General features: G+C 34.8%; 1 protein-coding gene across 1 annotated transcript in view; it reads right to left on the bottom strand.

Annotated features, from left to right (window-relative positions):
- The window catches only part of COPB1 (COPI coat complex subunit beta 1), a 34,898-nt gene extending 7,863 nt beyond the window's left edge, over positions 1–27,035 (bottom strand). The window contains exons 1-16 of the mRNA XM_054586070.1: positions 26,924–27,035; positions 26,000–26,149; positions 22,500–22,729; positions 21,954–22,123; positions 20,551–20,665; positions 19,264–19,356; positions 17,503–17,640; positions 15,520–15,639; positions 13,795–13,902; positions 13,566–13,712; positions 11,324–11,469; positions 9,789–9,885; positions 7,881–8,041; positions 6,885–7,005; positions 2,064–2,291; positions 1,724–1,903 (exon numbers count right to left, since the gene is read on the bottom strand). Of these exons, the coding sequence (XP_054442045.1) occupies positions 1,724–1,903; positions 2,064–2,291; positions 6,885–7,005; positions 7,881–8,041; positions 9,789–9,885; positions 11,324–11,469; positions 13,566–13,712; positions 13,795–13,902; positions 15,520–15,639; positions 17,503–17,640; positions 19,264–19,356; positions 20,551–20,665; positions 21,954–22,123; positions 22,500–22,729; positions 26,000–26,090 (2,145 nt within the window). The 5' untranslated portion in view covers positions 26,091–26,149; positions 26,924–27,035. The remainder of the gene's footprint in view (positions 1–1,723; positions 1,904–2,063; positions 2,292–6,884; positions 7,006–7,880; positions 8,042–9,788; positions 9,886–11,323; positions 11,470–13,565; positions 13,713–13,794; positions 13,903–15,519; positions 15,640–17,502; positions 17,641–19,263; positions 19,357–20,550; positions 20,666–21,953; positions 22,124–22,499; positions 22,730–25,999; positions 26,150–26,923) is intronic.
- Positions 27,036–27,475: the final 440 nt, after the last annotated feature.

The raw sequence follows: 27,475 nt of genomic DNA, 5'->3' as shown, positions 1-27,475 counted from the left end.
TCTTGTGTACTGGGGGTAAGAATGTAAAATAGTGCAGCTGCTATGTAAAATAATACGGTGGTTCCTCAGAAAATTAAAGCTGAATTACAATATAATCCAGCAATTCCACTTCTGGTTATAACCCAAAAGAAATGAAAGCAGAGCCTTGAACAGGTATTTGTAAACTCATGTCCATAGCAACATTATTCAAAATAGCCAAAAGGTGAAGGCACCACAAGTGTCCATTAACAGATAAATGGATAAACAAAATATAGTATATATTCACAATGAAATATTATTAAGCCTTAAAAAAAATTCTCATACATGCTACAGCATGGATGAATCTTGAAAACATCAAGCTAAGTGAAATAAGCCAGTCACAAAAGGATAAATATTATATGATTCTACTAATATAAAGTATCTAGAGCCCTAGCTGGTGTGGCTCAGTGGACTGAGCAAACCAAAAGGTCGCCTGTTTGATCCTCATTCAGGGCACAATCCTGGGCTGCGGCTGGGTACCCAGTTTGGGGCGTGCGAGAGGCAACTGATAGATGTATCTCTCACATGTCAATGTTTCTCTCCCTCCCTTTCCCCGTCTCTAAAAATAAATAAATAAAATATTTAAAATAAGATACCTGGAGCAGTCAAATTCATAGATAGAAAGTAGAATGGTGGTTGCCAGGGACTGAGGAGAGAGGGAATCAGGAGTTATTATTTAATGGGTATGGAGTTTCAGTTTTGCAAGATGAAAAAAGTTCTGGGTATGGATGGTGGTGACGGCTGCACAAATACATGGCATTTTTTTTTTTTTTCAAATCCTCACTAGAGGATATGCTTATTGATTCTTAGAGGAAAAGGAAAGGAGAGAGAGGAAGAGAGACATCAGTGCAAGAGAAAAACATCAAATGACTGCCCCTTGCACGCTCCCCGAAAGGGGGCCAAACCCTCAACGCAGACATGTGTCCTAACTGGGAATCAAACCCATGACCTTTCAGTTTACAGGATGATGCCCAACCAACTAAACCACACCAGCCAGGGAGATAGGAATGTACTTAACGTCACTGAACTACACACTTAAAGATAGCTAAGAGGGTAAATTGATGTTATCTAAATTATACACGATTTTTAAAAATAAAATCTTTGAAATCTTTAAATGAAATATTGAGATCAACTGTCAATTTGAAAGGCAGTAAAGTGTTCCAGTAGTTCCAGTTCTGCAACTAACCTTATCCTGGACAACAAAATAAATTTGAGACTATTTACTCATCTAACAGATAAAGAAAGGTATTAAACTAGATCAATGATTTGTAAATTTATATATTTTGAGTGTAGTATAGTTTTCCTAATAAAATCCTATATGGCACTCAATATATTAAGAATATAAAAGTAGAGTTGCCCTGTTTAAAGCAGCAGGAAGTAGGAAAAGCTGAGGGCAAGGCATCGGGGAGGAGGCCAGAGCCCGGTCTCTAAAAACTTTAGTTAACCTCTAAGGGTCGGTCCCCCAGCTCTGTGCATTACACTATGATTTCAACAAGTTATAAAATCATGTACTATCGTATGGTAAAGTACTTTATCAGCCTGGGTTTTAATCATGTTTAACAAACCTATCAATCACAATGACTTGACAAAAGCTGATGCTGAATAACTTGTTTTTCTTTCAAAAAAGAGGGACACCAGCAACCTCCTGGTTATTTTCTTAAGTAGCCAATTTAAATAACTGACAGTGTATTTGACATTTTGTTACCTTGTTAAGTTTAGATGCTAGGGGATCTGCTGCCTCTTTCCTCTGTGTGTTACCCATTGCTGCCAGCAAACTCAGCTGAAACTGATCTTCTTTGCAGTTCATTTCATTCTTAGCAGTTAGTTGCATGAAGGAAATGGGGTCATCAGGCTGTACTGTCACATTCCTCTTTTCAGATTCTTTCTGTGTTGAGAAAACAAACACATGTCTCTCTTTAATATGGAAATAAAGATAGCTTTTTGTAAGTCTTTCATAGGGACAGCCCTCATATATGAGGACTGATTTTTTATTTTTTTTTTTAAAGCCACAAAGCACTTTTACAGCTTTATCATATATACCTTACCTTTTGGGATAATTTTTCTTCTTCAAGTTTAGCAGATAACATGTGTGAAAGGGACTGTCTGCATTCCTTATTGAAAATGTCATTCATTAAAGGTGAACATTCAGACAAGACCTTGAGGCACAGGGAAATTCGATCTACATCATCATCTGTAATTGGCTTCTTAGGAAGAGAGGATTTTCCCAAATGAAGGATAGTGGCCATAAGCAACATAGCCTCAGCAACAAAAGACTAGAAAAGCAGAGAAATGGGTTATTTATAGTCATGGTTCTGCAACTGCAATAATGTCACTTTATTATAATTCACATCCCAAGAAATAAAATTAATTTTCACTTCACTTGAATAAGATTTCAAATCTTTTAGATTTTCTCTTTTTGGCATCCTACTTCTTCCTTTCTATGCCAGCTGCCAGCCTCTAAAACCTTCATTAACCTTTAACTAAAAGACAGTGATGGCTTTTAAACTGTCCTGCATTCCTCTAACCCCCTCACATGCCAATGCTATCTTTTAAAAATTCCAGCTACAGAAAAACCAAAAGAATGATACATTTCATAAACAGTTATCATTTTGTCATACTTCTGTTCTTATTTTACTTATATACATGTACACTTATTTTTTTTAGGTAAAGATGTGAAAGTAAGATTCTTTACCTCCTAAATACTTCAGCATACATCTCTTAGGAATCAAACAGCTGCCCTGGCCGATATTGGCTCAGTTGGTTGGAGCAGTGCCCTGTAAACTGAAAGGTCAAGGTCCAATTCCAGATCAGGGCACAAACCCAGGTTGCGGATTTGGTCCCCAGTTGGGGCACATGCGAGAGGCAACCAATCATTGTTTCTCTCTCACATAGATGTTTCTCTCCCTCTCTCTAAATTCAATAAGCATGTCCTCGGGTGAGGATTAAAAAAAAAAAAAAAAAAAATCAGAACTTTCTATGTAACTGCAATATCATTATCTCACCTGAGAAATATAACAATCCCAAAATATATTTACTGTATACTCTAAATCTAAATAAATCTTCCTAATTCTCACATAATGTTTTGTTTTTTAAAATCCAGGATAAGCTTCATTTTTTTGGGGGGGGGGGGGGGGGGGCTCTTATTCTCCTTAGTCTCTTTTAATCTAGACCAGTCCTGTGGCTTTTTGCATTGTTTTCCATCACAGTGATTTTTTAAAAAATCCCAGGCTAGTTGTTTTATAGAATGCCCCCCACTTCTGCATAGATACCAGATAGATTAGATGATGTTTTGCATTTCTCTTGTATCACATCAGGAGGCACATTATGTTAGGTTGTCCCATTTTTGGTGACACTGATCACCTGCTGCTGCTACCTTAATTCTCATTGTATAACAATCACTTCACTCTACATGTGAATACCTTCAATGATTTTCCTAGGCCTTCATATTAACATCCATATGAATTAGTCTGCTACTCAAGGTCTTCTACAAAGTGAATCCAAAGTACTTTTTGAGTCTTATGTAACATTATCCTGACACATGCTCTATATGTCATTACCGAATTGTCTTTGGCTAAGTATTGATTTGCACACATACATGAAAAAACTACTAGAGGCCTGGGAAAGAACCAGAAGAATAAGTGTAATAATCCTCTGAACTGTCACCAGAAGCAGAGGAAAGAGGAGAAAACTGGGGAGAGAAAAAAAAAGATAAAGAAATAATGGCTGAAAAATTTCCTAAATTTGATAAAAACTAAAAACCCATATATCCAAGAAACTCAGTGAAGCACAAGCAAAGTAAACATGAAGAAAACCACACCTAGGCATATACTAATCAAATTACTGAAACCCAGCGATAAGAAAACATATCTAAAACCAGCCGGAGAACATAGGACACATTCCATGCAGAGGTATGAGAACGACACTGGCTTCTTGTCAGAACGCCGTAAGATAATGGAGCTACATCTTTATAATACTGCAAGTGAGAAGACAATAGAGCAACATTTTAATGGCACTAAAAGAAGAAAATTCTCAAAAGAAATCTATATCATAATAAAGGTATCTTTCAAAAATGAAGGAGAAACACTTTTTTCAGACAAACAAAAACCAAGAGAACTCACTGCCAACAGACCTTCAATACAAGAAAAACTGAAGCAAACTCTTTAGGCAAAAGGCAGTATGATACCAGGGAGAAACTCAGACCTACACAAAAAAATGAAGAGTAGTGAAAAAAGGCATAAATGAAGGAGAACTAGTGTGATGATAAACAACCAAACTTCCAACTGCCTTGTACCAAATGCAGCAAACTTCATGAACTAGGTATGTTACCAGAAACCTGGCTCTCTCAAATGTCAGCAAATATTCTCCCAACCTATAGAACTGAGGCAGCCTTTCCACGAGAGAAAATCAAAGTGGACCCTGAGACACAGAATCTTGGAAAATTTAAAAAGCAGAATTTAAAGAATAGGTCATTATACTGTGACAAGACCTGAATAAATAAATAATGGCCCAGAGAGAGTTATGAAATAAATTATTGCCCATAAATCAAAACAAATTGATAAAAAAGACATAATACATCTTGTAATTTGTCTGGCCCTCTAAATCTCATTTAACTTCTAATGATAAAAGTTAAAAAAAAATCCTCTGAAAATCCCAAGTCTAAAATGAAAATGTCTAATTATATGTTGGCTTAAGTAAATGAAGGAATTTAATGGACTGTTACGTAGCTATTAAATATTATAGTATTGCCATTAGGAGCAATTTAGAATAACATGGGAAAATAATGTTAAGTGAAACTGCAGTATTATAAAACACAAAATAATCATACTAGAGTAAAAAAGAGTTTCACAGATAAAAGCCACGTCTTTCTGGAAGGATGTTTTTTCCTTTTAAAAAAATATGTATTTTATTAATTATGCTATTACAGTTGTCCCATTTTTTTTCTTCCCTTTATTCCCTTCTGCCCTGCACTCCCCAGCCCCCGCGCCCCTCCCCTGCTGCCGCCTTTAGTTCACCTCCATGGTCGTACATATAAATTCTTTGGCTTCTCCATTTCCTATACTATTCTTAACCTCCCCCTGCCTATTTTGTACCTACCATTTATGCTTCTTATTTCCCTGTACCTTTTTCTCCATTCTCCTCCCTCCCCCTAACCTTCTGATCTCCATTTCTGTGACTCTGTTCCTGTTCTAATTGTTTGCTTAGTTCATTTGTTTTTTAGGTGCAGTTGTTGATAGTTTTGAGTTTGTTATGATTTTACTGTTCATAGTTTCTGATCTTCATCCTTCCCTTAGATAACTCCCTTTAACATTTCATATAAGGGCTTGGTGATGATGAACTCCTTTAACTTTACCTTATCTGAGAAGTACTTTATCTACCCTTTGGAAGAAGGAAGAATTTTTGTTACTATGTTTGGTAATGTATTTCTATCTCCATATTAACAAGATTTGTACTTCTGTGCTGTGACCAGGAGTAATTTTTTTCTTTAAGCAATGTGACAAAAGAAATGAACAAAGATAATACCATTCACAATTCTATCACACGTGGTAAATATGTGGGTAAATATAAGACTTCTTTCTCATTTAAAGAAAATTTTTAAAGGAAATCGACTATTTTCAACAGGTGAACACATAAACAAAAACAGAAGAATATTATACGTATAGCCTTAAGTAGGAAGGAAATTCTGATACATGCTACCATATCGATGAAGTTTGATGACATCGTGCTGATAAGCAAAATAAGCCAGTAGTAAAAGGACAAAAATATTATATGATCTACTTACATGAGAGATATAGAATAAGGAATTTATACAGGCAGAAAATAGAAGAGTGGTTGCCTAGAACTGGCAGGAGAAGGTATGAGGAATTATTGTTTACTGGGTACAGTTATAGTTTGGGATCATGGAAAGATTCTAGATATTAGATACTGGTAATGGCTGCTCAACAGTCTGAATGTACTTAATGACACTGAATTGTACACTTAAAACAAGTTAAAACAGTAAATTTCATGTTATGTATATTTTATCATAAAAAATTATTTTAAAAAGTTTTTTAAAAGGCACCCAGGAAGGTACCTGAACTTTTGCCCTGTTCCTAACTCTCAACTTCTTACTATTGGCTAAGTATGGCCCCTCCAGATAAGTAAGAAATGGAAAGAAAAATGGTACATATATTAAAAAAAAGATAAACGACCCATGGACATGGACAACAGAGTGGGAATTGACTGCAGGAGTGGGGGATGGGGGTGGGGTGGGTGGAAGGAGGTAAAGGGATAAAAACTGAGACAACTGTAATAGAATAAACATGATTTATAAATTTAAAAATAAATAAAATTTAAAAAATAACTTTAATGCATAAATAATTATAATGCATCATAGGGTTGATAATATGACATGTAGACACAGAGCAATAGCACAAAGGATGGTGGTAGGGGTTAGGGAGAATGGAAGTACATTATTTTAAATGAGCATAGTCAGAATACTCAGAAGCTAGGATGAAGGTTATGAACTAGAGAAATGGGAATACATTTAAGAGACACCTCTGGGATAAAATAGGCAATTACTGACTGGATGAAGATGCTAGGAAGAGGCTTATCCTTCACTGAGCCTTGACTAATCCTTGCAAACAGAAATGACTTCATAAACCCTTATATCTCTTCCACTGGACTAATCGTATTACTTTATTATTATTATTATTGTATTACTTTGTCAATTTTACAATAACATATTACTGTGTCCATTTCTCCCATTAAACCATAAGCTCTTTCATGACAAGAACCTGAGCATTCACTCCTGGGTCTTTCATACTGCAATGCATATAGTAGACACTCAATGCTCACTTGTTGCGTAAATGTAGAATAAATAGACTTACATTTTGCTTTTTCTTCTCCTGAACCAAAGCTACATAGCGCAAGGCAATCTTGGTCAGGGTTGTGGCAAGAGAGGCAGCAACAAAGAAATCTCCGTCCAGAAGGAATCCTCTCAGCGGAGGTCTGCAAAGCAATCAAGGAAGATGAAACCCACCAACTTCTTAATCAGCACACGGCTTTTGCATAAATGATTCAAATAAGGCCACTTAACACTTTCACTGCCAACCTTCAGTGAGGAGGATCTCAACTAGCTCCCTCTTTAGCTCTCAGAAAGAAAAAGGAAAAAGAAAATAATAGATGGATTTAAAACCTATCTTCAAATGATACAAGAAATAAATATAAAGAGAAAGTGGTGAAGGGTACATATATTGGAACCAATGACCTACGTTCAAATCCCAGCTCATCTACAGTATTTATTTATTGTGTGTCTTTGGGTTAAGTTATAAACTTCAAGCCTCAAATTCCTCTTCTATAAAATAGGACAACAGTATACTCAATCTCAATGGGGTTGCAGTGAAGATTATATGAGGCAAACTACAAGCACAATGCCCAGCACGTAATAAGTAATCCCTAAAATTTTAGGCATTACTTTCATCATATTCACTATAAAACTGGAGAACAAAATGAGGACATTATCAAAATTTCATTCCGACAGTTAAAAGTGTAAAATCTTACAAAATGTTTCCTAAAAGGCAACAAAATTCCAATATCATCAAAGTTACTTCAGCTTAGCATTTTCTATATGAATAAGATAATTCTAGCTTAAATGGAAGCCAGTTATTTTAATAAAAACAGTTATAAGGAGCAGAGGATTAAAACCATCGACATAATTCCCGAGAGAAAAAACTTAAATATCCTTCTCCCTTCAAGTATCTTAAATGGCAAAGATTTTCATTTTGGTCAAAAAAGCAAGTAAAAGAAATGAAACCACTTGACTGTTTTATTCACAAGAGTAATAAAAAAAGGAGAGCTGGCTGAGCACACACGCTGCAAATTACCTTTCTTCCTCTTTCTTGGTGGGCCTAGAACTGCTAAGGGCACTCTGAGTTGCATAGGTGCCCATTTCGGTTACCAATTTCTGAACTGGCCCCACAGTTATTTCTTCTTCAGGTTTTAATTCACCAGCTTCTTTCTTTATTTCTGATTCAACAATGGGGATCTAAAAATCAATTGGAAACATCAATTTAGTAATAATATCAGTAGCAAGCAAAATCACATTTAAAGATTTTATTTATTTACTTTTAGAAAGAGGGGAAAGGAAGGAGAGAGGGAGAGAAACACTGACTGGTTGCCCCTCGCAGGCCCCCAAGCAGGGGCCCAACGTGCAACCCAGGCATGTACCATGACCAGGAATCAAACAGGCAACTCTTTGGTCTGCAGGATGACGCCCAACCCACTGAACCACATCAGTCAGAGCACAAAATCGTAATTAAAAATATTCAATAACTTCTACAGAAACGGCATTTCTCAAATGGGATTTTTGGAATTTGGAACTCTCAATTTTCTTTCCTTCCCATGATAATGTAGTGACAAGAACAGGGGCTTTATTATATGCCAGTTATTTGTCATATAGTTTTGTGCAAATTAATAAAACTACTTTGAGACTTAGCTGTGTTTTTTCTCCTAAGATTTTATTTATTTTTAGAGAGGAGAAGGGAGGGAAAAAGAGAGGGAGAGAAACAGCGGTTGGTTGCCTCTCGTATGTGCTCAACCAGGAACTGAACCTGCAACCCAGCCATGTGCCCTGACTGGAATCAAATGGGCGATCTTTCACTTTGTGGGATGACACGCAACCAACTGAGCCACACTGGTCAGGGTGACCCTTAGTTTCTTACTCTGTTAAATGCAAATCTTAATTCTTTCCACACAAGTTACTTAGTAAGAAAATGCTTAGTAGGACAATGACTAAGACAAAAGGGATACTCTTATTCTTCTTCTCCATCCTTTTCCTAAAGAGCCCACATCCTCCCAAAATGAAAAAAATCTGACTTAATTATACAAAATAACTTCATCAACTACCCTTTAAAAAACAAAGGCTACTACACATGTATTCCTCAATACCAGTCTACTATCTAATTTTAGAGCTCTATGAGTCTTCAATCATTATCTATCAATTCCCTTATTTTATAAATAAAGAACATGAGGTCCAGGTAGGTTAAGGAACTTACATTCATCGTCCCAGAGCTAATTATTGGCAGAAGCAAAACTGGAACCCAGGTCTCCCAAAAAGCACTATTCTTTCTATACTCCCACATGGTTGTTGAATGAAGAAATTCTACTGCCAGTTTAGTACATAAATAAAGTCAGCCCTGTTCTTATAATATTTGCATTCTTCTTTCAGAACACATAGGTTAAAGAAGAGTTTTATAAGTCATCTTCTTTTTTAAAACACAGAACCTTCTGTTCAAATCAAATCTTTCCCAGAAGGATGTATAATACAGGGGAAGGGAATCCCCTCCCAAATTTCCCACATCTACTAGATGTAATTATCTGGGTAATTAAAATACATTTTTCAGAGCTCTTTAGCCCAGATGAAAACATGAAAGCGAAAAGCAAATCAACACATAAAAGTCAGATGTAAAAAAAGAAAAAAGGCAAATGTATTAAAGTAAAAATCACAATCTAAAATAGCAGTTAGTCCTGGCTGGTGTGGCTCAGCGGACTGAGTGCCAGCCTGCAAACCAAAAGGTTGTCAGTTCGATTCCCTGTCTAGGACACGTGCCTAGGCTGCAGGCCAGGTCCCCAGTAGGGGACACATGACAGGCAATCACATATTGATATTTCTCTCCCTTTCTCCCTCCATTCCTCTCTCTAAAAATACATATATACATACATACATACATACATAAAATCTTTTTAAAAAAATAAATAAATAAAGTAGCAGTTACTACTAAAGTAAAACATACCTCCCCGAGGGACCTTCGGACCTCAGTCATCACACTCTGAATGTCTTCCTTTGTACTACAGTATTCTCCCAGAATCCATAATGCCCCTCGGTAAATCCTAAAACAAGAATACAGGTTCTGAAACACTGATTTGTCAACAAATCTTGAAGCAATTTTTCTTTGCAAATTTAAGCTCAAGCAAAAAAATAAGATTCTGCAGTTCTAAAGGATTATGAATAACATTTTAAGAAATATAACAAATACACTAAGTTTCTTTAATTCTCCCAGAAATCACAAGCATTAAAAGGAAAATAAGTGCTCTCATCCATCATTATTAAAAATATTTTAAAACTGGTAAACCCAGTAGTAAAAATAAAATACTAAAATGTTTCCTAGAGATGTGTTACTCCATTTAGGACAGAGTTAAAAGTTTATCTTATCACTTACTACTATAAAAAATCTATTATTTTAATGTAAAAAAGTGCTTTTATTTGTAGTCACTGAAAAGAACAGGCAGGATGCTGACCAGGACAATGAACAACAAAGGAGTGCAAAAGGATCAATAACAGGAAAAATAAAAAAGTAAAGAAAGCAACAATTTTCTAGTTAAAAATGTTAAACTAAATAGTCATCTTTTCCTTAAGATTTTCATGAAATTTATTTTAAAAAATCCTAAAAACTGAAGCTTTAATAGATCATGCATGGCTGCCAAAAGCAAAACTTTGAAACATTTTTTTCTCATAAAGGAGGCAAATCTTTGTCACTTCTATAAATTTCAATACATTTTCAATCAGAAAAACAACATTGTAATGGTCTCTTATTTTATACCTAGGCAGATATAAAGCAAGTCTATTATAGTCTAACCAACAGATGCTTTAAAGGAAACAAAATCTGAATGAAAAAGTCATTTCTCATTAATAAAGTTATCTGAAGGGAAAAACGTAATGTCACACTTAGGCTGCATTTGCAATCCTTCACTTTATTTATTTTTTTTTCTTAAAAAACAGACATACACACATGTATACACACACACGTATATATAACAGAGAAGGAGGGGAAGGCAGAGAAAGGGAGAAACATCATTGTGAAAGAAACATTGATCAGTTGCCCCTTGTACACAGCCCAATCAGGAACCAAACCTGCAACCTTGGTATGTGCCCTGACCTGGAATCAAACAGGCAGCCTTTGGTCTACGGGAAGACATGCCAACTGAGCCACACGAGCTGGGCACAATCCTTCACTTTAATAAATGATAAAGGGGAATGTAAATAATAATGATATCCATGAAAATATGTTCTTAGTCACTTTAGGATTCACACTGTTTTAGAGTAAGTCAGGATAGAAAAATTGAGCTAAATCACCACTACAACAAAAAAATATTTTTCCAACAGGTTATGGATCAACCAAGGGTGGGTATATGGTAATGTTTATTGTCATTCTCATTTTGTCTTGATTGTCTTGAGTCATCTTTCCTCCCTTACATTTTAAATCAACTGACCTTTTAAAGAGAGATACCAGTTTACTTGACTTTACATTTAAAAAGATTTTAAACCTACTTGACAGATTTAATAGCATGAAAGACTTCAAGCATCTTCTCAACAATAAGCATTCTCAGGTTATCAAAACGCTGAATGGCTTCACGAACAAACTCCAAGACATCAGCAGCTGCTGCTTCATTACTGTCACTGAGAAATTCCATTAACTAAAAGAAAAAAAAAAGGAAAGAGGATAACAATTTAAACTTAAGGTTTAATAACCGTATACAATTTGTAGTAAGGTTGAAGTAAATTAAAAATATTTACAAAGCACATAATTAATAATTTTCAAATGTGTAACAAAATTTAAGTTGAGAGACAAACACCATTAAATTAAACCAAGTCACAACGAGTTTTCTGTTTTATGGCAGCAAAGTTTATTACAAAACTTGCTATACAACAAAAGCTAGAACTTAAAATAATTAATTGGATCATCTTAGGTTGTAACTAAAAGTAAAATCATTTTAGCCCTGACTGGTATTGCTCAGTTGGTTGAGGTGCTGAGCAACAAAATGAAAGATCACTGTTCAATCATAGTTCAATTCTGAGTCCACGGCACATGCCTGGGTTGCAGGTTCAGCCCCCAGTTGCGACACATGTGGGAGGCAACCAATCAATATTTCTGTCTCACATTGATGTTTCTCACCCTTTCCTTCCCCCTCCCTTCCCCTCTCTCTAAAAATAAATTAATAAAATCTTTATAAAAATCACAGTCTAAAATAGCAGCTAGTCCTGGCTGGTGTGGCTCAGTGGACTGAGTGCCAGCCTGCAAACCAAAAGGTTGCAGTTCGATTCCCAGTCTAAGGCGCATGACTAGGCTGCAGGCCAGGTCCCCAGTTTTAGAAAAACTTCATTTTTAGATCATTTTAGAAAAACTTCAGAGCTCAATGGCGGAATTTCAAATTATAATACATACCTCATTTATCTCACAGTGATAGAAAATATCCTCTAGGTATGCGAATTTTTCCTATAACTGAACCCTTCAACTTTAAGAGGTAAAAACTATTTGAAAGAATTACTGATTTGCCCTAATGAGTTATATATATGTAAACTTATATATTATACATGATTTATATACATATACTTCGAGCAGACCAATGTATATGGTCTGGGACAAATAATGCCCCTTTTTAATTACAAAATCATAAGCATGTAATTCTGTAACATAACAGTATGACACTGAAGTACACCATATGATACTTTAGGTGAATCGTTCAACTTAAAATTATAAATTATTAAATCTATATTATTACCCTACCAACCATACTTCGAGCAAGACTTACCTCTGCCAGACCCTGTATATCTAGAAATATAAATATTTAGCTCTGTCCAGAAAAAATCCAGCCATTATTAATATAATGAGGATGATTTGTGCCACATCAACATAACCTGGCAGCCAAGGAGTGTGGACTGGAATGTGCATGCATGAACAATGACAACTGTACTAGTTAGTGCGGGTAGGTAGATGTAACTGAGTGAACATGTGTACTGTGCCGCACTTGCATTAAATGACTGAGTGACTAGAACAATGAATCTGCATCAAATTTTGCTTTAAGCTTGAACATTCCTCCCCATAAACTATTCAGAAGGCCACAGCTATGGGCAACTGGTGATTGGCAGCCTCATCAAGACCGCGTGCCCACTCATGCATCACGTCTCGTGTAGTTTTTTAGAGAAACATCAAATCACCCAGGTGACTCAGCCCCACTACAGCCCAGATATGGTACCTTGTGACTTCCGGCTTTTCCCAAAACTAAAATCACCCTTGAAAGGGAAGAGATTTCGGACCATCAGTGAGATTCAGGCAAATATGACAGGGTAGCTGATGATGACTAGAACTGCATGAGGTCCCAAGGTACCTACTTTGAAGGGGACTGATGCGTCATTGTCCTATGTACAATGTTTCTTGTATTTTATATCTTCTTCAATAAATGTCTCTATTTTTCACATTACATGGTTGGATACCTTCTGGACGGATTATATATATACACAAACACAAAATTTTACTTTAAGGTAACTGCAACAAACATTAATTATAATAATATGGGAGCTATGTTTTTATTTATTATTTTTTATGAAAATGTAAGAGAAAGAAGTCAAGGTCCTTATTCCTCTGAGTTTAAGAATGAACATAAAGATCCCTTCTGAACATAAGATTTAATAATTCCAGACAACTGAGATTTCCAGCATTTAACTAATGAATAACTAGAATTTTTAAAATTCTTTTTGAGAATTCAAAAGTAAAGTAATCAGAATTACATACCACAGGAATGACATTTGCAGCCATATCTGGAAATCGGACAGAACAGGAATGCAATGTTCGCACAAGGAGTTGTCTATATTTGTCAGTATCTTCATGCTCAGACACATTATTTGTTTTAATCACTTCTTTCTTCAGGACAATAACCAGCTATAGAACAAGGTAAAAATAAGGGGGAATTACAACATGTTTGGCCTGATAGCTTACAAACTGCTGTCAGAATTGTTTTTACCTCTTCAACATTCCTGGAAGAGACAAGATCCAGTGCTAACTGCAGAGTTTTCTTGCGTACTTCTAAGTCTGGTGTGCTTAAAACCCTCAGGATGTCCATAACCAGATCCTGAAAAAGAACAAGAAGTTCAGAATTAACACCAGTGTTTCTAGTTACAAGAAGAAAATCTTAACTGAAAAATGGAGGGTTCTGTTAATGATCACCTTAATTCTGTGATGAATAATAAAATCATTAGTGGTGAAGAAACAAATATTTTTGGTCTCCCAATGCAATGCAATATGAAGTATACAATATCACCTATGATGCATTCAAACTGAAAATGTTTACTCTGGTTCTATCAAGTTTCAGATCAAACTTGCAGTTTGTAGGAAATACAGATGTCTAAGGAACAAGCTAAATGACACCACCAGAAAGTAACCAGACACATCCAGAGGAGGAACACCTGACAGGACAATTGGTCTGGTCTCTTCAACGAGTCAGTGTCATGGGGAAAAAAAAAAAAAGGAAACTGATCAAATAAAAGACTAAAGGGACACAACAACCAGTTATGGTATGGCCATAAATTGGACAAAACAAACAAAAAGGGCATTGGGAGAACATCTGGGAAAATCTGAGTTTGGAGTTGGTATTAGGTAATATTAAGAAATTATTACCAATTTTGTAAGGTGTGATAATGTTATTTTGGCTTTGCAGGAAAATGTAATATTTTAAAGATGCATACTTAAAAAATTTATGGCAGATGAGTATTTTAAAATATCACAAAACTAATTTACAAATGATTTTACTTCTTTAAAACTTTGTATGTTTTAAAAACTTCACTGATAAGCCCTGAGTGGCATGACTCAATTGGTTAAGCATCGTCCTGCAAAGCAGAAGACTGCTGGTTCGATTCAGTCAGGGCACATGCCTGTGTTGCAGACTGGTCCCCAACTGGGGCATGTGCAAGAGGCAACCAACAGATGTTGCTCTCAGACATTGCTGTCTCTCTTCCTCTTTTTCTCCCTCCCCCTCTCCCTAAAAAACAAAATAAAATCTTAAAAATTCACTGATAAGAAAGTGCTAAAAAGTCTAGGAATAAACTCCTGTATTGCCTTCACTTACATTCACCAGTGGTTAATACTTTGCCACAAATGCTTTATCATAATCTCCCTACTCCTAAACATTCTAGTATATATCTCCCAAGAATAAAGGAGATACACACTAGAGAGAGAATAAGGGAGAATAAGGTTCTTATATAACCACCACATAATTACCAATTCAGAGAACTTATTATTCATACTAATACTATTAACTAATATACAGTCTATATTCACATTTCTCTAACTTAGCAGTCCTGGGTCTTTATTTTTATAATGATCATTATTCTCACAGATTAAATAGGTATGCTGATAATTTTCTAGAATCTAATCATCTTTTATTCTCAAACAGCTGGTACAATTATTTTCCAGGAAATGTAAATTACATTCAAATCAAAACAAATGTATCTCAGTTGCTAATAATACCAAGTGCACTACAACAGAAAATGTAACATTAAATAATGTTAGAAATATTTTTATAGCAAAGACAATACCCCCAAAAGAAATGGTAATTCAAGAATTACACCTTAGTTGAGCAAAATTTAAACTGGCCAGTCTCATTTAAGCTAACAAAGATGGCAAGGCTTGGGAATTATTTCAGTATGTGTAAAAGATTTTATTTAGAACTTCTCTTCCAAATAACATTTACCTGTAGTACTCGTTCATGAGCAGGGTGCTCTTTTAATTCTACCAATCGATCCAGAACTATGAGCTTTACGTTGTTGTCACTCTCCTTAATAATTAAATCAATGTAACACTGAGCAGCAGCCTATGTTAAAAAAAAACAACATAACAATATAAGAACATATTCATCTATCTTTAACAGAGATGACAATAAGAAAAAACACCCAAGATGACAAAATAATTTACTACTCTTCCACTAAAAATTTATGCATTTTTTTGAGTATATCTCTCTGTTCCCTAAATTCTAACAAATCACATTATTTTTCAAGTTTGCAAAATATCAGAAGCATCAGGAACTAAAAAGATGAAAAGGGACTGCTACCGGCAGAATATTAACAAAAATTAACAAAAATTAAGGATTGGTATTAAGGAACAAGGCAGAAAAAAGCAGATAAACAATTAAAGAAAAAAAAAATGTATAGCCACTGAGCATCCTTTACTTTAGGTGCAAAGTCTAACACTTCTGCATTACCATCCAGAAAAATCAAAAATATTAAGATGAACCTGAGTTATTAAAAGCAAAGGAAAAAGGTGCAAACCTGAAAGAACTCCCAATGACTTGCAACATTCTGATCAACAAAATAAATGACAGTAATAATGGATTATAATCCTTTATACAATAAAATATCCTTACTAATATAAAGAAAGGAAGGAAAGGAAAGCTGACGGGACAGCTCTTCCTTGAAAAAGAACTCCAATTAGTAAATGTAGAATGAAGAAAATAGAAAATCACCATTAAAATACCATAGTAATAAATGCTGTAGCAAAAAACTACTGATGGATGCTAAAATCAGTTGGTGCAAGTTGAGAAGAAATAGAATATTTGCACAGTTTCAAAGTATCTTCTCATGATATTACTGATTACAAAGGGAAAATCCTAATTCAACAGTGGAGAAACCTGTCAGACACCACCTTAGCTGACTGATCAAGATTAACACCACCAGTAAGAAGTAAGATATATCAATTTCGTGTACTCTTCTATGTTACATTGAGAAGGGCACATCACTTCTGTGATATTCTTCCCCCAAAATGCACAGACTCATGTAATTATGAGAAACCATCAGACAAGCACAGATTGAGAGATATTTTACAAACTGACTCAAAACTCTTCAAAAGTGTCAAGATCATGAAAAACAAGGAAAGGCTGGGGAACTATCACTAATTGGAGGAGACTAACAAATGACAATTAAGTGTCATGTGGGTACCTGGACTGGATCCTAGGAAAGAAGAAGGGCATTAGCGGGGAAACGGATGAAATTTGAATATAGTCTATAGTTTAGTTAACAATATTGTTCCAAATGCAATTTCTGGGTTTTGACAATTATATATAGTTATGCAAGACATGAACTTTATGGGAAGCTGGATGAAGGGTAATGGAAACATTGTCCTATTTTTGCAAGTTTTCTCTGAGTTTAAAATTATTTCAATATAAAAAGTTTTTTAAAAATTTAAAGTACTGGTGTGTACAGCAGTAAATTCTTCTACTTATATAATCTGGCTTTCTAGAATAATTCATTCTCTGAATATAGTAGGGGTTCTTCATATAATCTTGATACAATAAACTGAAGAAGAGACAGATAATATTCCATCATTGAAAATACTGACTGGAACCTTTTTTAGGATTCATCATTAAAAATCCGTAATTCATTCTCCTAGATCTAGCTTTTAATGTAAAGTTTGGGGAGAGATCTTAAAATACCAGAATCATTCTCCTGAAACTAGAAATATTGGTATTATTTCCCTTTCCCTGCATGTGTATATGTATGAAAGCAGGAAGAAGGAAAGCCAGACTATATAATGAATCAATAATTTCATGAAATTTGTAGCTGTCATCTCCATGCCATATAATGCCATGTAATGCCATAGTAAACTGCAATGTCAATAACTCGTAAGTGATAAGACAGAGAGCATTTATCATCTAACTGGCACTAAAAGAAAGAAGCAGTACCTTGATTGCAGTAGGTGCACTAGAGAGTGTCACTAAAGTTCCAGCAGCTTCATATTTTACAGCAGGGCTAGATGACTGTAGTAAGTTGTAGATGCAGCGAATAAAACGAGCCCTTTCTGATGGATTAGCATGACAGACCTGGAAAAGAAAACATTTAGGTTTCAACTGACTTCATGGACATTTGATTTCAAATAATTTTAAAAATATATGTCACTTTATGGGATGCTAGTTTTCTTAGCTCAAAAGCTAAGAATAGTTTTATAAGGACTTCTGAAGATGCCAACCAACCTGGGATGAGACACTGTGACACGACACTGGTAATTTCAGAAAGAAATAGGTTTTACTCCAAATAACTATTACAGCTACTCATTCAATAATTACTTATATTTTCACTCTCTCACAAGAGGTCTTCAGATGACTTATAATATAAGATGCATATTGTACACAAGTGAAATAGAAAAAGAAAATGTAAAGCACAAAAGCAAGGACAACAATACATTTATCAAGTATACTACTATGGGTACTGTGATAGGATATTACATTTGGTCTTAAATTTTTATTCTGGATGTCACGTCAAAAAGGGAAATATGGTGAATTATATAAATCTCAAAAGCTGATAGAAGGAAAACACCAGTTTTTAAAGAAAGAAAGATAACCTCTTTTTAAATTACTACTTATGTTTTGCATTCATATTCAGTATTCAGAAAACAACTAAAACATTCTATCCTGCCCTAAATGCACCTTAATGTCTTTACCTGTGAAGAAAATATCCCTTATTTTTTCTCTTTTGACATTAGTATTTATGTTAGATTTTCCTAAAATGTATCCTGTAAAATCTCTATTACTTGGGCATGACTCAAAAACTATTCCCTCTTACTATAACCCAGCTCCTACTGGACAAATTTAGTCAATGGATAAGCAGAGAACCCCTATTTCTGAGAACCACAGAGGCAACCTCAACCATTCATATGAATTAAGAGGAATTATACATTTATTGTTTTGGTTTCATCTTAAACACCAATTTCGTATGACCAGTACCCTGTGTTAAAAAGGACCATTTTCCTGCAGAAGCAGAGATGGCTATAATGAGTTAGCACTGTCTGCTCTGAGTCTTTTTTGTCCATGTCATGCTATTTAATAAAGTCATTCCAAATGTGTTTTGCATTAGCCTCCAATGGTACCAATAGCAAAAATGGGTGTTAATGCATATTTAATTGATTAAGATGCAATCAATTCTTTCAAATATATATAAAATTAAAATACTGTCAATAAAGTACTTCATTTTAAAGTCAAATCTCTTATTTAGTTTCAGATTTTCTGTTAGTGGCCTACAATGTCATATTAACATGTTTAAAGTCTCTTTTCTCTTTTGCAAATGGGGGAAACATATTTATGGCTTTTGTTTTGTTTTTAGATTTCTAAAGTAGTTTGGTATATACTCAAGAAAAGATCTTGAATTTTATTCCAAAGTCTAAGTCATAAACTACTCTGTGCCTGAGCAACATACGATTTCTTTGCAGCTGCATCAGGTCAAGCCATGAGTTTCTATAGAATTCTTTACAAAGGTTTAGAAAGAATGGAAGCAAGTACTTAGAAAATGCAACAAACCAAAGGAAAAAGAAAGTCTATAACAGAGCATGCTATAAAATATTTCTCCTATTAAAACATATTATCCTAGCAATTAAACATCTTCCCAGAAAAACTATTTAATCTTATCTTAAACTGTTCAAGTTTATTTTCCCCATCATAGATTAGTCTTACCTTATAAATTAGCTCAACAATAACCAATTGAAGAATGTCTCCAAATGTGTGAACTTGATCAATACAAGTACTTAGGTAATCCAAAGCTCGATCCTGAAAAAATAAAAATATATTTATCAAACTCCACCTCATTCAATAAAAGCACTTAATGCAACTTAACAATAAAACATACACAACTAAATAGGAAACAAATGAAGACATCAGGGCAAAGAAAAATTAAGTGATAGAAAAAATGAAGGCTAACACATAAATATAAGTCATAATGTCAAATATAACTTCTAGAAATGGGTCACAAATATGTGATTTGAAGTTTCTAGCAGCTAAACCAAGGAGAAAAATACATGTATTCAGGGTATTTATACAATCAAAACAAACCAGCTGCTTAGGAGTACAGTTCTTCCTATTTCTGAGACCAAGAAGAAAATCTCATAGATTCTCATACACTGAACACTGTAATAAAGAGAACTACAGGCTCAACAATCTCTACAGTAAAAGTATCAACAAATTTTATTTATTATTTCTGATTATGTTCCTTCATGTAGGTACTTAACACCAAAAACACAGATCACTAAAACCAACTCTACAAGAGACCAAAACATTGTGACCTTAATAAGTAGCTTTCTTATAATGTTTATGAAGATAAAACGGCAGCATCCAGATTTCAGAGGAATGAATAGACTGTATTTTTCAATCATCACGCATATTACTCCCCACATTTTGATAAATACTGGATAGCAAAAATTCCTAGATTAGATGCCACCAAGAGGTGCAAAGTCACTGCTAACCACCAGCAAATCCATATTCTTTAACCACCAACGGAGCTGGATGTCAAGTTGATATCCACTTAAGAAATTTGAAGAGCCTAGGTAAGAATACACATCTATATTGAAGGCCGTCCTCTTTCATAGACATGGGTCAGGGTGAACCTTACACAAAGCTACTCTTATTCTTTATTATGCAATTTCAGATCTATACCAAGAGAAGGAAAAACAGGCATCAAAATCCCAAAGTAGAGGGCCATAGGGTATGGCCCTCTACTATAATTTCAGTCTGGAAAACCTGTACAGTGGTTGTTACTAAATGCCTCACCAATGTTTATTTGATATTCCAGAGAAGGATTAAGAAAACTTTTATACAAATTAAGTTCAAAAATCTAAAAAAATTCTAAATATACAAATCACATAGCATAAACAAATTAGTGACTAAAAACTTCATTAGGTCTATGTAATACTTTCAATTATCATTTAAAATACAGTCATAAAAGTAGTTTTTTAAGAAGTACTTCACCTGATCTGCATGAATTAGCATCATAAATGCATTTCTTTTGCAACTTGCATCCTTCTCATTCACCAGAAAATCATGTATCAGTTCAGGAGCGTCAGGTATAAGATGTTCAAAATTTCTGAAATAAAACCAGTAACATTTGTGTTTAATAAAACCTACTTTGTTATTTCATTTTAGTTACTCTCTGGATACTACCAAAATTAATCTTTATCAAACTTTTTAGCAGTATCAATTGTTTTGCTTTTTAAGACTTTAAATCTGTTAGAAAGTTGTAGGTAGGAATCACAAGCTTACACTTCCCCTATTTAGTTATCTAATTATACTTTTCTAGTTCAAAGCAGAGAGAGCTAACTTATTCAACATGCTATCACCTATCTCAAATAATTGTTTTTCATATACTTTGCTCATAATGACATCCTCAAGATACTGAAAGATCCTTCTTTAATAATCATTAGAGCCCCAGCAGAGTAGCTCAGTTGGTTAGAGGATCCTCCCTATAAATTAAGGCTGTGGATTCAACTCCCAGTCAGAGAACATACAAGAATCAACCAATGGATGCATTTAAGTGGAATAACAAACTGATTTTTTCCCTCTCTCTCAAATAAATTTTTTAAAAAATCATTCCTTGAATTTTACTAGTTATGCACTACATTTATTTACTTACTGACTTCTTGTTTTGAAAATTTTTAAGTACTTCTAACAGAATAATGAGCATCTTCTTATTAGAAACCATTACTTAACTCAAGAATTATTAATCCACAGCCATTTTTTGTCTCACCAATATCCCTTCCCTCTCCCCCTCCTCCCATATTATTCAGAAGCAAATCCCAGACCACTTATCATTTTTTTGTAAATATATCTGTATGTTCTCTAAAATTAAGAATTCTTTCTTTTTAATACTAATCATAAAATCCTTTGCATACCTCAAAAACTTAACAAGTCCTTAATATCATCATATAAACTGTCTAAATGGCATAATTTTTGTGCATGTACTGTAGCTTAAATACTGAAATTTGTGTAGTCTGTATATATGGTAGCTTTCAAGGAACTCTACATTGTTAACCACAATACCACTTTCCCTAACAGATAACAAAATATAACAGTAAGAGAACTGTGAAATTATCTAACAATCAACTATTAAAGTTCGAAGATGTTTATAAAAATTACATCCTACTTATAAATGGACTGACACCAGTGACTGTAAAACTCAAGCATTCTAACTTCATCTAACTGGTTCTTTGAGTTTTTTTTTAAAGTTCAAAATCTCCAGCTTTTTAAGAACAAGAATTAGTTGAGAATGGCAACCTTTTCTATTAAATCTTTAAGGGACTACTTTGGAACCTGTAATCTAAAATACTAAACAAACAGCCCTCACAGAATCAGGCCAAAGGAGTATCTTTATTTACCTATAAATAGTATAGATGGCCAAAACAGCATTTCTTCTAACGTAGCTGTGACGATGCTCCAAACAAGCACGGATAGCTGGCATTAAAGGTTCTAGCAATTCTGCTTCTTTCAACTTACAGAGAAAACGAAGAGTAGATCCTCGAATAAATTCGTTAGGATGCTGAAGATCCTGATATAAAAATTTAAATAGGAAACATCAAGTTTCAATATTTTATAAAAAAAAAATATAGATGCAAAATTTTCTAATGAAAAAATGAGAAAGCACCATAGGTTTAAAGAGAAAGACCTAGACTATCAGATAATTTTCATCAGATTCCTGTTGATTAAAGCAGTTTTTTATTTTTCACATCAATGTCAGATTCTGTATTTTTTAATAACATAAAAATGTATGGAAAATGTCTGATAAAAGTAACAATAAAACTTTTCACAATAACAACTTACAAATTCAGTTCCAAATATCTACCAGTAAAACAAAGCTCCTTCCACCAATTTTTCAATTATCTAAAATCAAAGCAATATTCACAGATAATTATGGTTTAGTTTACCTTTCTATATGCATCACATACAAGGATCATTTCATGTAAAAGTCTCCCATCTGGTGTGGTTTTAGGAACAATTTCCCAAAATACCAGAAGTAATTTTTTGATGGTGTGATCCTGAAGAGGTAGCACAAAACGAATGATGGTCATCAGAAGTCCAGGAAGCTTTTCGCCATTCAGAATCATAATGATGACTTTCTTCAAAGCTTCAGTCTTTGACTTCACATCTCCTTTTTCTGATTAAAAAATTTTTAAATAAAACATAATTATTTCAAAAGAAAATTTCTCAGGTAATTTTAAAAGCAATTAACAAAATAAAACATTTTGTCACTTTATCAGCAGCAGTGGTAATAAGGGCACTAACCCAAATGACATGGGTTCTCAATATGGTCATGCCACAAAAAAGCTATATAAATCACTTTACACAAGTGATTTACCTGTTAACCTCATGATTATTTACATATAATATGAAGGTACTGGTTTAGATCTCTGGTACCTAACCAATGGAATTAATGCAGAGACCATAAATTTATAGGTATACTAAATAATATGTCTCAAACAAACCTGCAACCATTTTTCAAAATGTAAATAGATGCTATTATGTGCATCTGAATTCAAAGTAACTTTTAGTCAGTATGTATTGTATTTTCTCAACTAAAGTTACCACCACTATTAGGAGATGGGTATCAGAGACGTGTTTTCAACATTAGGAAGATCTTCAAACTCAAAAAGATTGGGAACCAAAGACTAGATTGATTCCAAGATTCCATGATATTCCTACAGGCTATAAAACTTTAGAACCTTTCTTAAGAAACTACCTAAGAAATCAGGAAAAAAAAAAAGTACTAGATTAGTGGCCACTGTCTAGAATTAAAAATAACACATTTAATATATTAGTTTACTGTTACTTAGCCTAAAAAAAAGATACACTATGAGGTATTTTATGCAAAACAATCTATAACTTCACATCATTATCAATGACTAACAAAGAATTTATGGTATATCTTTTGGATCCAAAATTCAAAGGCAGAAATGTTTTGATCATAAAAATAAACAAGCATCTAGAAGAAAGGAAAAAGAGGGATGACAGAAGTGTTTAATAATCTTAGAGTTACCATGAGGAAAAAAATAGAGCTGAAACAAATTTCTAATACTTAAGAGTCAAGTGGCTATTAGAGTTCTTCACTGTTGCCAAAGAGACAGAGACTGTGAATGATCAGTTGGGAGAGTTATAGGAAGGATTTAAGCTTAAGCTTCAGAAGAACTGTACTAGATAAATCAAAAGTTCCTATCTTCAGGTATTTGAACTGAAAACACAGTAAGGGTTACTGCCATACTTATCTCACAAGGGTCAGTATTTTTGTTTAGAACTGATTAACTTCTCATGCATTTCTTCCTGCTTTAGAATATAGTATCTCCTGCCATTATATGAATAAAAATTGGTGTGTACCGTATCAAATCAAGAAATAAATGTAAAAGGATGAAGTATCAATCTGGGCAAATTCTGTTTTTAAGTCTGCGAGGATGACAAAACAAAGCATCAGAAGAGATAACAGTAGCTGATAGCTATAACCAAGAAAAGACAGAACAGGCAAAGTTCTAAGTGGTAAAGTTGTATTCACTGAGCAGATACAGGTTTTCCTCTTTGTCCCAAAGCTTCCTTTCCAATTTTTTAAAAAGATTTTATTTATTTACATTTCTTTAGAGAGAGGAGAAGAGACGGAGAGAGAGAGGGAGAAAAATACCGGTATGTGAGAGAAACATCCATTGGTTGCCTCTTGCATGCCCCCAGCCAGGGACCTGGCCCAAAACCCAGGTATGTACCCTGACGGCGAAATCAAACCAGCAACCTTTCATTTCGCAGGCCGGTGTTCAATCCACTGAACCACACCAGCAAGGGCCCTTTCCATTTTTTTCTTTTAAATATATTTTTTCTCATTTGTTTGCTACTGTAAGGGACAGAGTCAAAACGGCATAAAATTGTATCACTATGATGCTGGTGGCTTCTTCTGTTCCAGTTTTTGTCTACTTTTCACAAATCAGCAAATCTTAAAGTTTAGCAGGATAAAACACTACTTCTAACTAAAGATTAAGTTTTAAAAGTTTAATAGCAAAGTTGTAACAAACTGCATAATTTATATTTGAAGCCTCCCCAACATCAACTTCCATCATTCCAACAATTCAAATTGAGGTCAGAATACTTTTATCCACATCTTCAAAATTTTCAAAACTCTGTTCCTTTATGAGCACTACCAAAATTATGGAAATTCACCAGAACATACTGAGTACTTCATACTCCAGGTAACATATAGTCATCAGAGCACATATCCAGTAATTAAAGAAAAATGTAGTGAAACAACTCAGTATTTCACCGAACAAAAAAGTATGTTACTCAAATTGGAAAGTACTTCTAAACTTTTTCTCAATCTCAACGCTTTTGAGATAAAGTCAAAAACATATATAAAATTTTAGAATATTTATTTACTGGTTAGGGAAGGGTAGTCAAGGCAGCTGCAATTAAGAAAAGGTGTTGTTTACAATTAAGGACAGATTTTGTTCTTTACCTTCCCAGATATAACCTTAAGTATTTTTGGGGTCTATATATAAAACCACAAGTTCATTCATTATTTTGCATTCCATTCTACTATGTGAATATGAATATATATATTCATAATATATATGGCTTTTGTATTTAAGGGTATCAGTTAAAATGCTATAAAATGGGCAGGGGGAGTTTCTCATTCAGAGGTAGGAATACTTAAGTAAAATATTGTCTCCTTTCAAACTGTGACTATCTTCTAAAAGACACTTTAAAGATCAGAAGCGTAATTTTCATTCTACTCTATTTAAATAGTAGTTATCAGTTTAAGTTAAATTTATTTTTAGTAGTTCAATTAGACAAGAATCATTTTGGAATGTGTATTACTTAAAGTTTATTTTTGACAGAATTATGAAAAGGAGACACAGCATACACTTTTAAAATTCAGAAATATATGTTTCTGCTTTGCATAAGTGATTAAAAAATGAAAGCTTAAACTTTTCTAGCAAATGTGTATTACAGCATTGATTCATTTGTTCAACAGGTGGCTAAACCAAAGAACAAAGTTCTTTTGATTGTACAAGCTAAGTAATATGATGTTAAATGCACAAATGAACTAAGACATTCAAATATACATTCTCTCACCCTGTTACCTACAAAAAATTATCAGCTACATTTAAGCATAATATATTAAACTACACAAGCCATTGTTATTTTTATGACTATCTAACAACTAAATTATTATATATCTTCAGCTTTACTAAGCTGAACTGAGATGTTTTATTTCCAAAAACCAATACTGAAAGTCTAAAGGTAACAAGTTTTCATTTTTAATAAGACTAAAGGTCTACTGAAGAGATCCTAGAAAAAAATTGACAAAAATTAAGCATTTCTAATTATAAAGGAACTTGAAATGCAAATGAGATTTTTATTTTCATATCATTTTCAAAATATTATCAAAGTTTACCTAGATCATTTTTTAAGCTAATTTCGGATGGTGGTTCTGAATCCATTGGCACGTTAATTAACGTATAACACACGTTCTCAGCTGCCGTCATGTTTCCTGGTGGTAATCAGCCCTTGATACAAGATTTAAGTATAACAGATGCCAGAAAATCTAGAAAAATAAATACAAGGATATCATTATAAGGAAACCCACTTTAAAAAAGAAAAAACCGCAACCGTAACTACTTTGATCTTTACCGTCTAAAGTTCATTCAGCTTAGCTTATGAGTTTTGAAGTATTAGAAGGGTTGGGTCAATCTATACTTTGTCCCATAGAAATAGAGCCATATATATATTCTCTATTTTTATATATATATAGCACTTGTCATTTTCGACCTAAGGTATATTATTTTCCACTCCATACGCCCGCCCAGGGTTTCGAATGCTGTACTGCAGAGTTAAGGCCACCATTACAGTGACAGTGCCCGGGCCCCGCCCCGCTATGTTACAGAAGTGATTTAACACAGCATACAATCTGAACTGCTCAGAGTTAAGAGACCCTGTGCGCAATTACTCTCCTAAAGACTTTAAGTGTTTTGTCGCGTTTAACAGTGGGACCCGAATCTGCATACGTGGTGGATCCCTCTATACGTGCGCTGCACCTCCCCCCGCCCATGCCCTTTCCCTGTCCCTTTCTTCCTGCAAAGGAAGCCCCAGCCTCGAGTGCCAAGCCCGGGGGGCCTAGGAATGAGTAGACCCCTGGCCAGTACGCAGGCCGGGACGGGGCGTCCCGCCCAAAGCTTCCCATACCCCTGGCTCCACTTCTCCAGGCCTGGACGCGAGCGGCCTAGTCTTCCCCACGCCGCATCTTCCCGCTAAAGAGCCAGTTCCTCCGACTCTGCCCAGCCCACCACGCCCCTGGAATTGGGGGCTCGCGGCCCGCTACCTGGCTTCGAGGGGCCGCAGCTGGGGCAACCGCTGGACCGTCTACTCCTGCTCCAACCCCCAGCAATAGCGGCGGCTCCGCAGAGTCCTCGGCTGACGTGGAAGGGGGCGGGGAGACGGCCGAAGCTCAGCCACCCAGCTCCTACGGCAGCTCAGAGAGGACATGCCTTCTCCGTTCTGCGGCTGCGTGCTGCCAGTTTGTGCAAGTTTCTCTTTGCTCATCCATGCTTGGTTTAGGCCGCAGAAAGGACTGGAAATGTATTTATTGTTTTCCCTGCACCTCTGAGTTAAACGCTGTGGTCATTTAAACGCTTTTTAGCATTTGTTTTTTATTCCAGGAATTAAAATAGCCAAAGGGTGGAAGTTTGGAGAGAGGACACACATTTTACAGGGTTGTGTTGTCCAGTGGAAAATAGCAAAAGATGGGCAGACGGAAGCCCTTTTCTAGTTCACCCACTAATAAACTGGGAAAGTAACTGATACTATTTAGGTAAGTAACATAAATTCTAATAAGGGACACTAGATTGTATGAAGATCCATTGCTTTCTTAACA

This window comes from Pteronotus mesoamericanus, unplaced genomic scaffold (genome assembly GCF_021234165.1).
Source record: "Pteronotus mesoamericanus isolate MK-2021 breed Mesoamerican mustached bat unplaced genomic scaffold, CSHL_Meso_final contig_90, whole genome shotgun sequence".
Lineage (NCBI taxonomy): Eukaryota > Metazoa > Chordata > Mammalia > Chiroptera > Mormoopidae > Pteronotus > Pteronotus mesoamericanus.
Note: the sequence above shows the minus strand (reverse complement) of the source record. Positions and strands in the feature narration are given on the sequence as shown.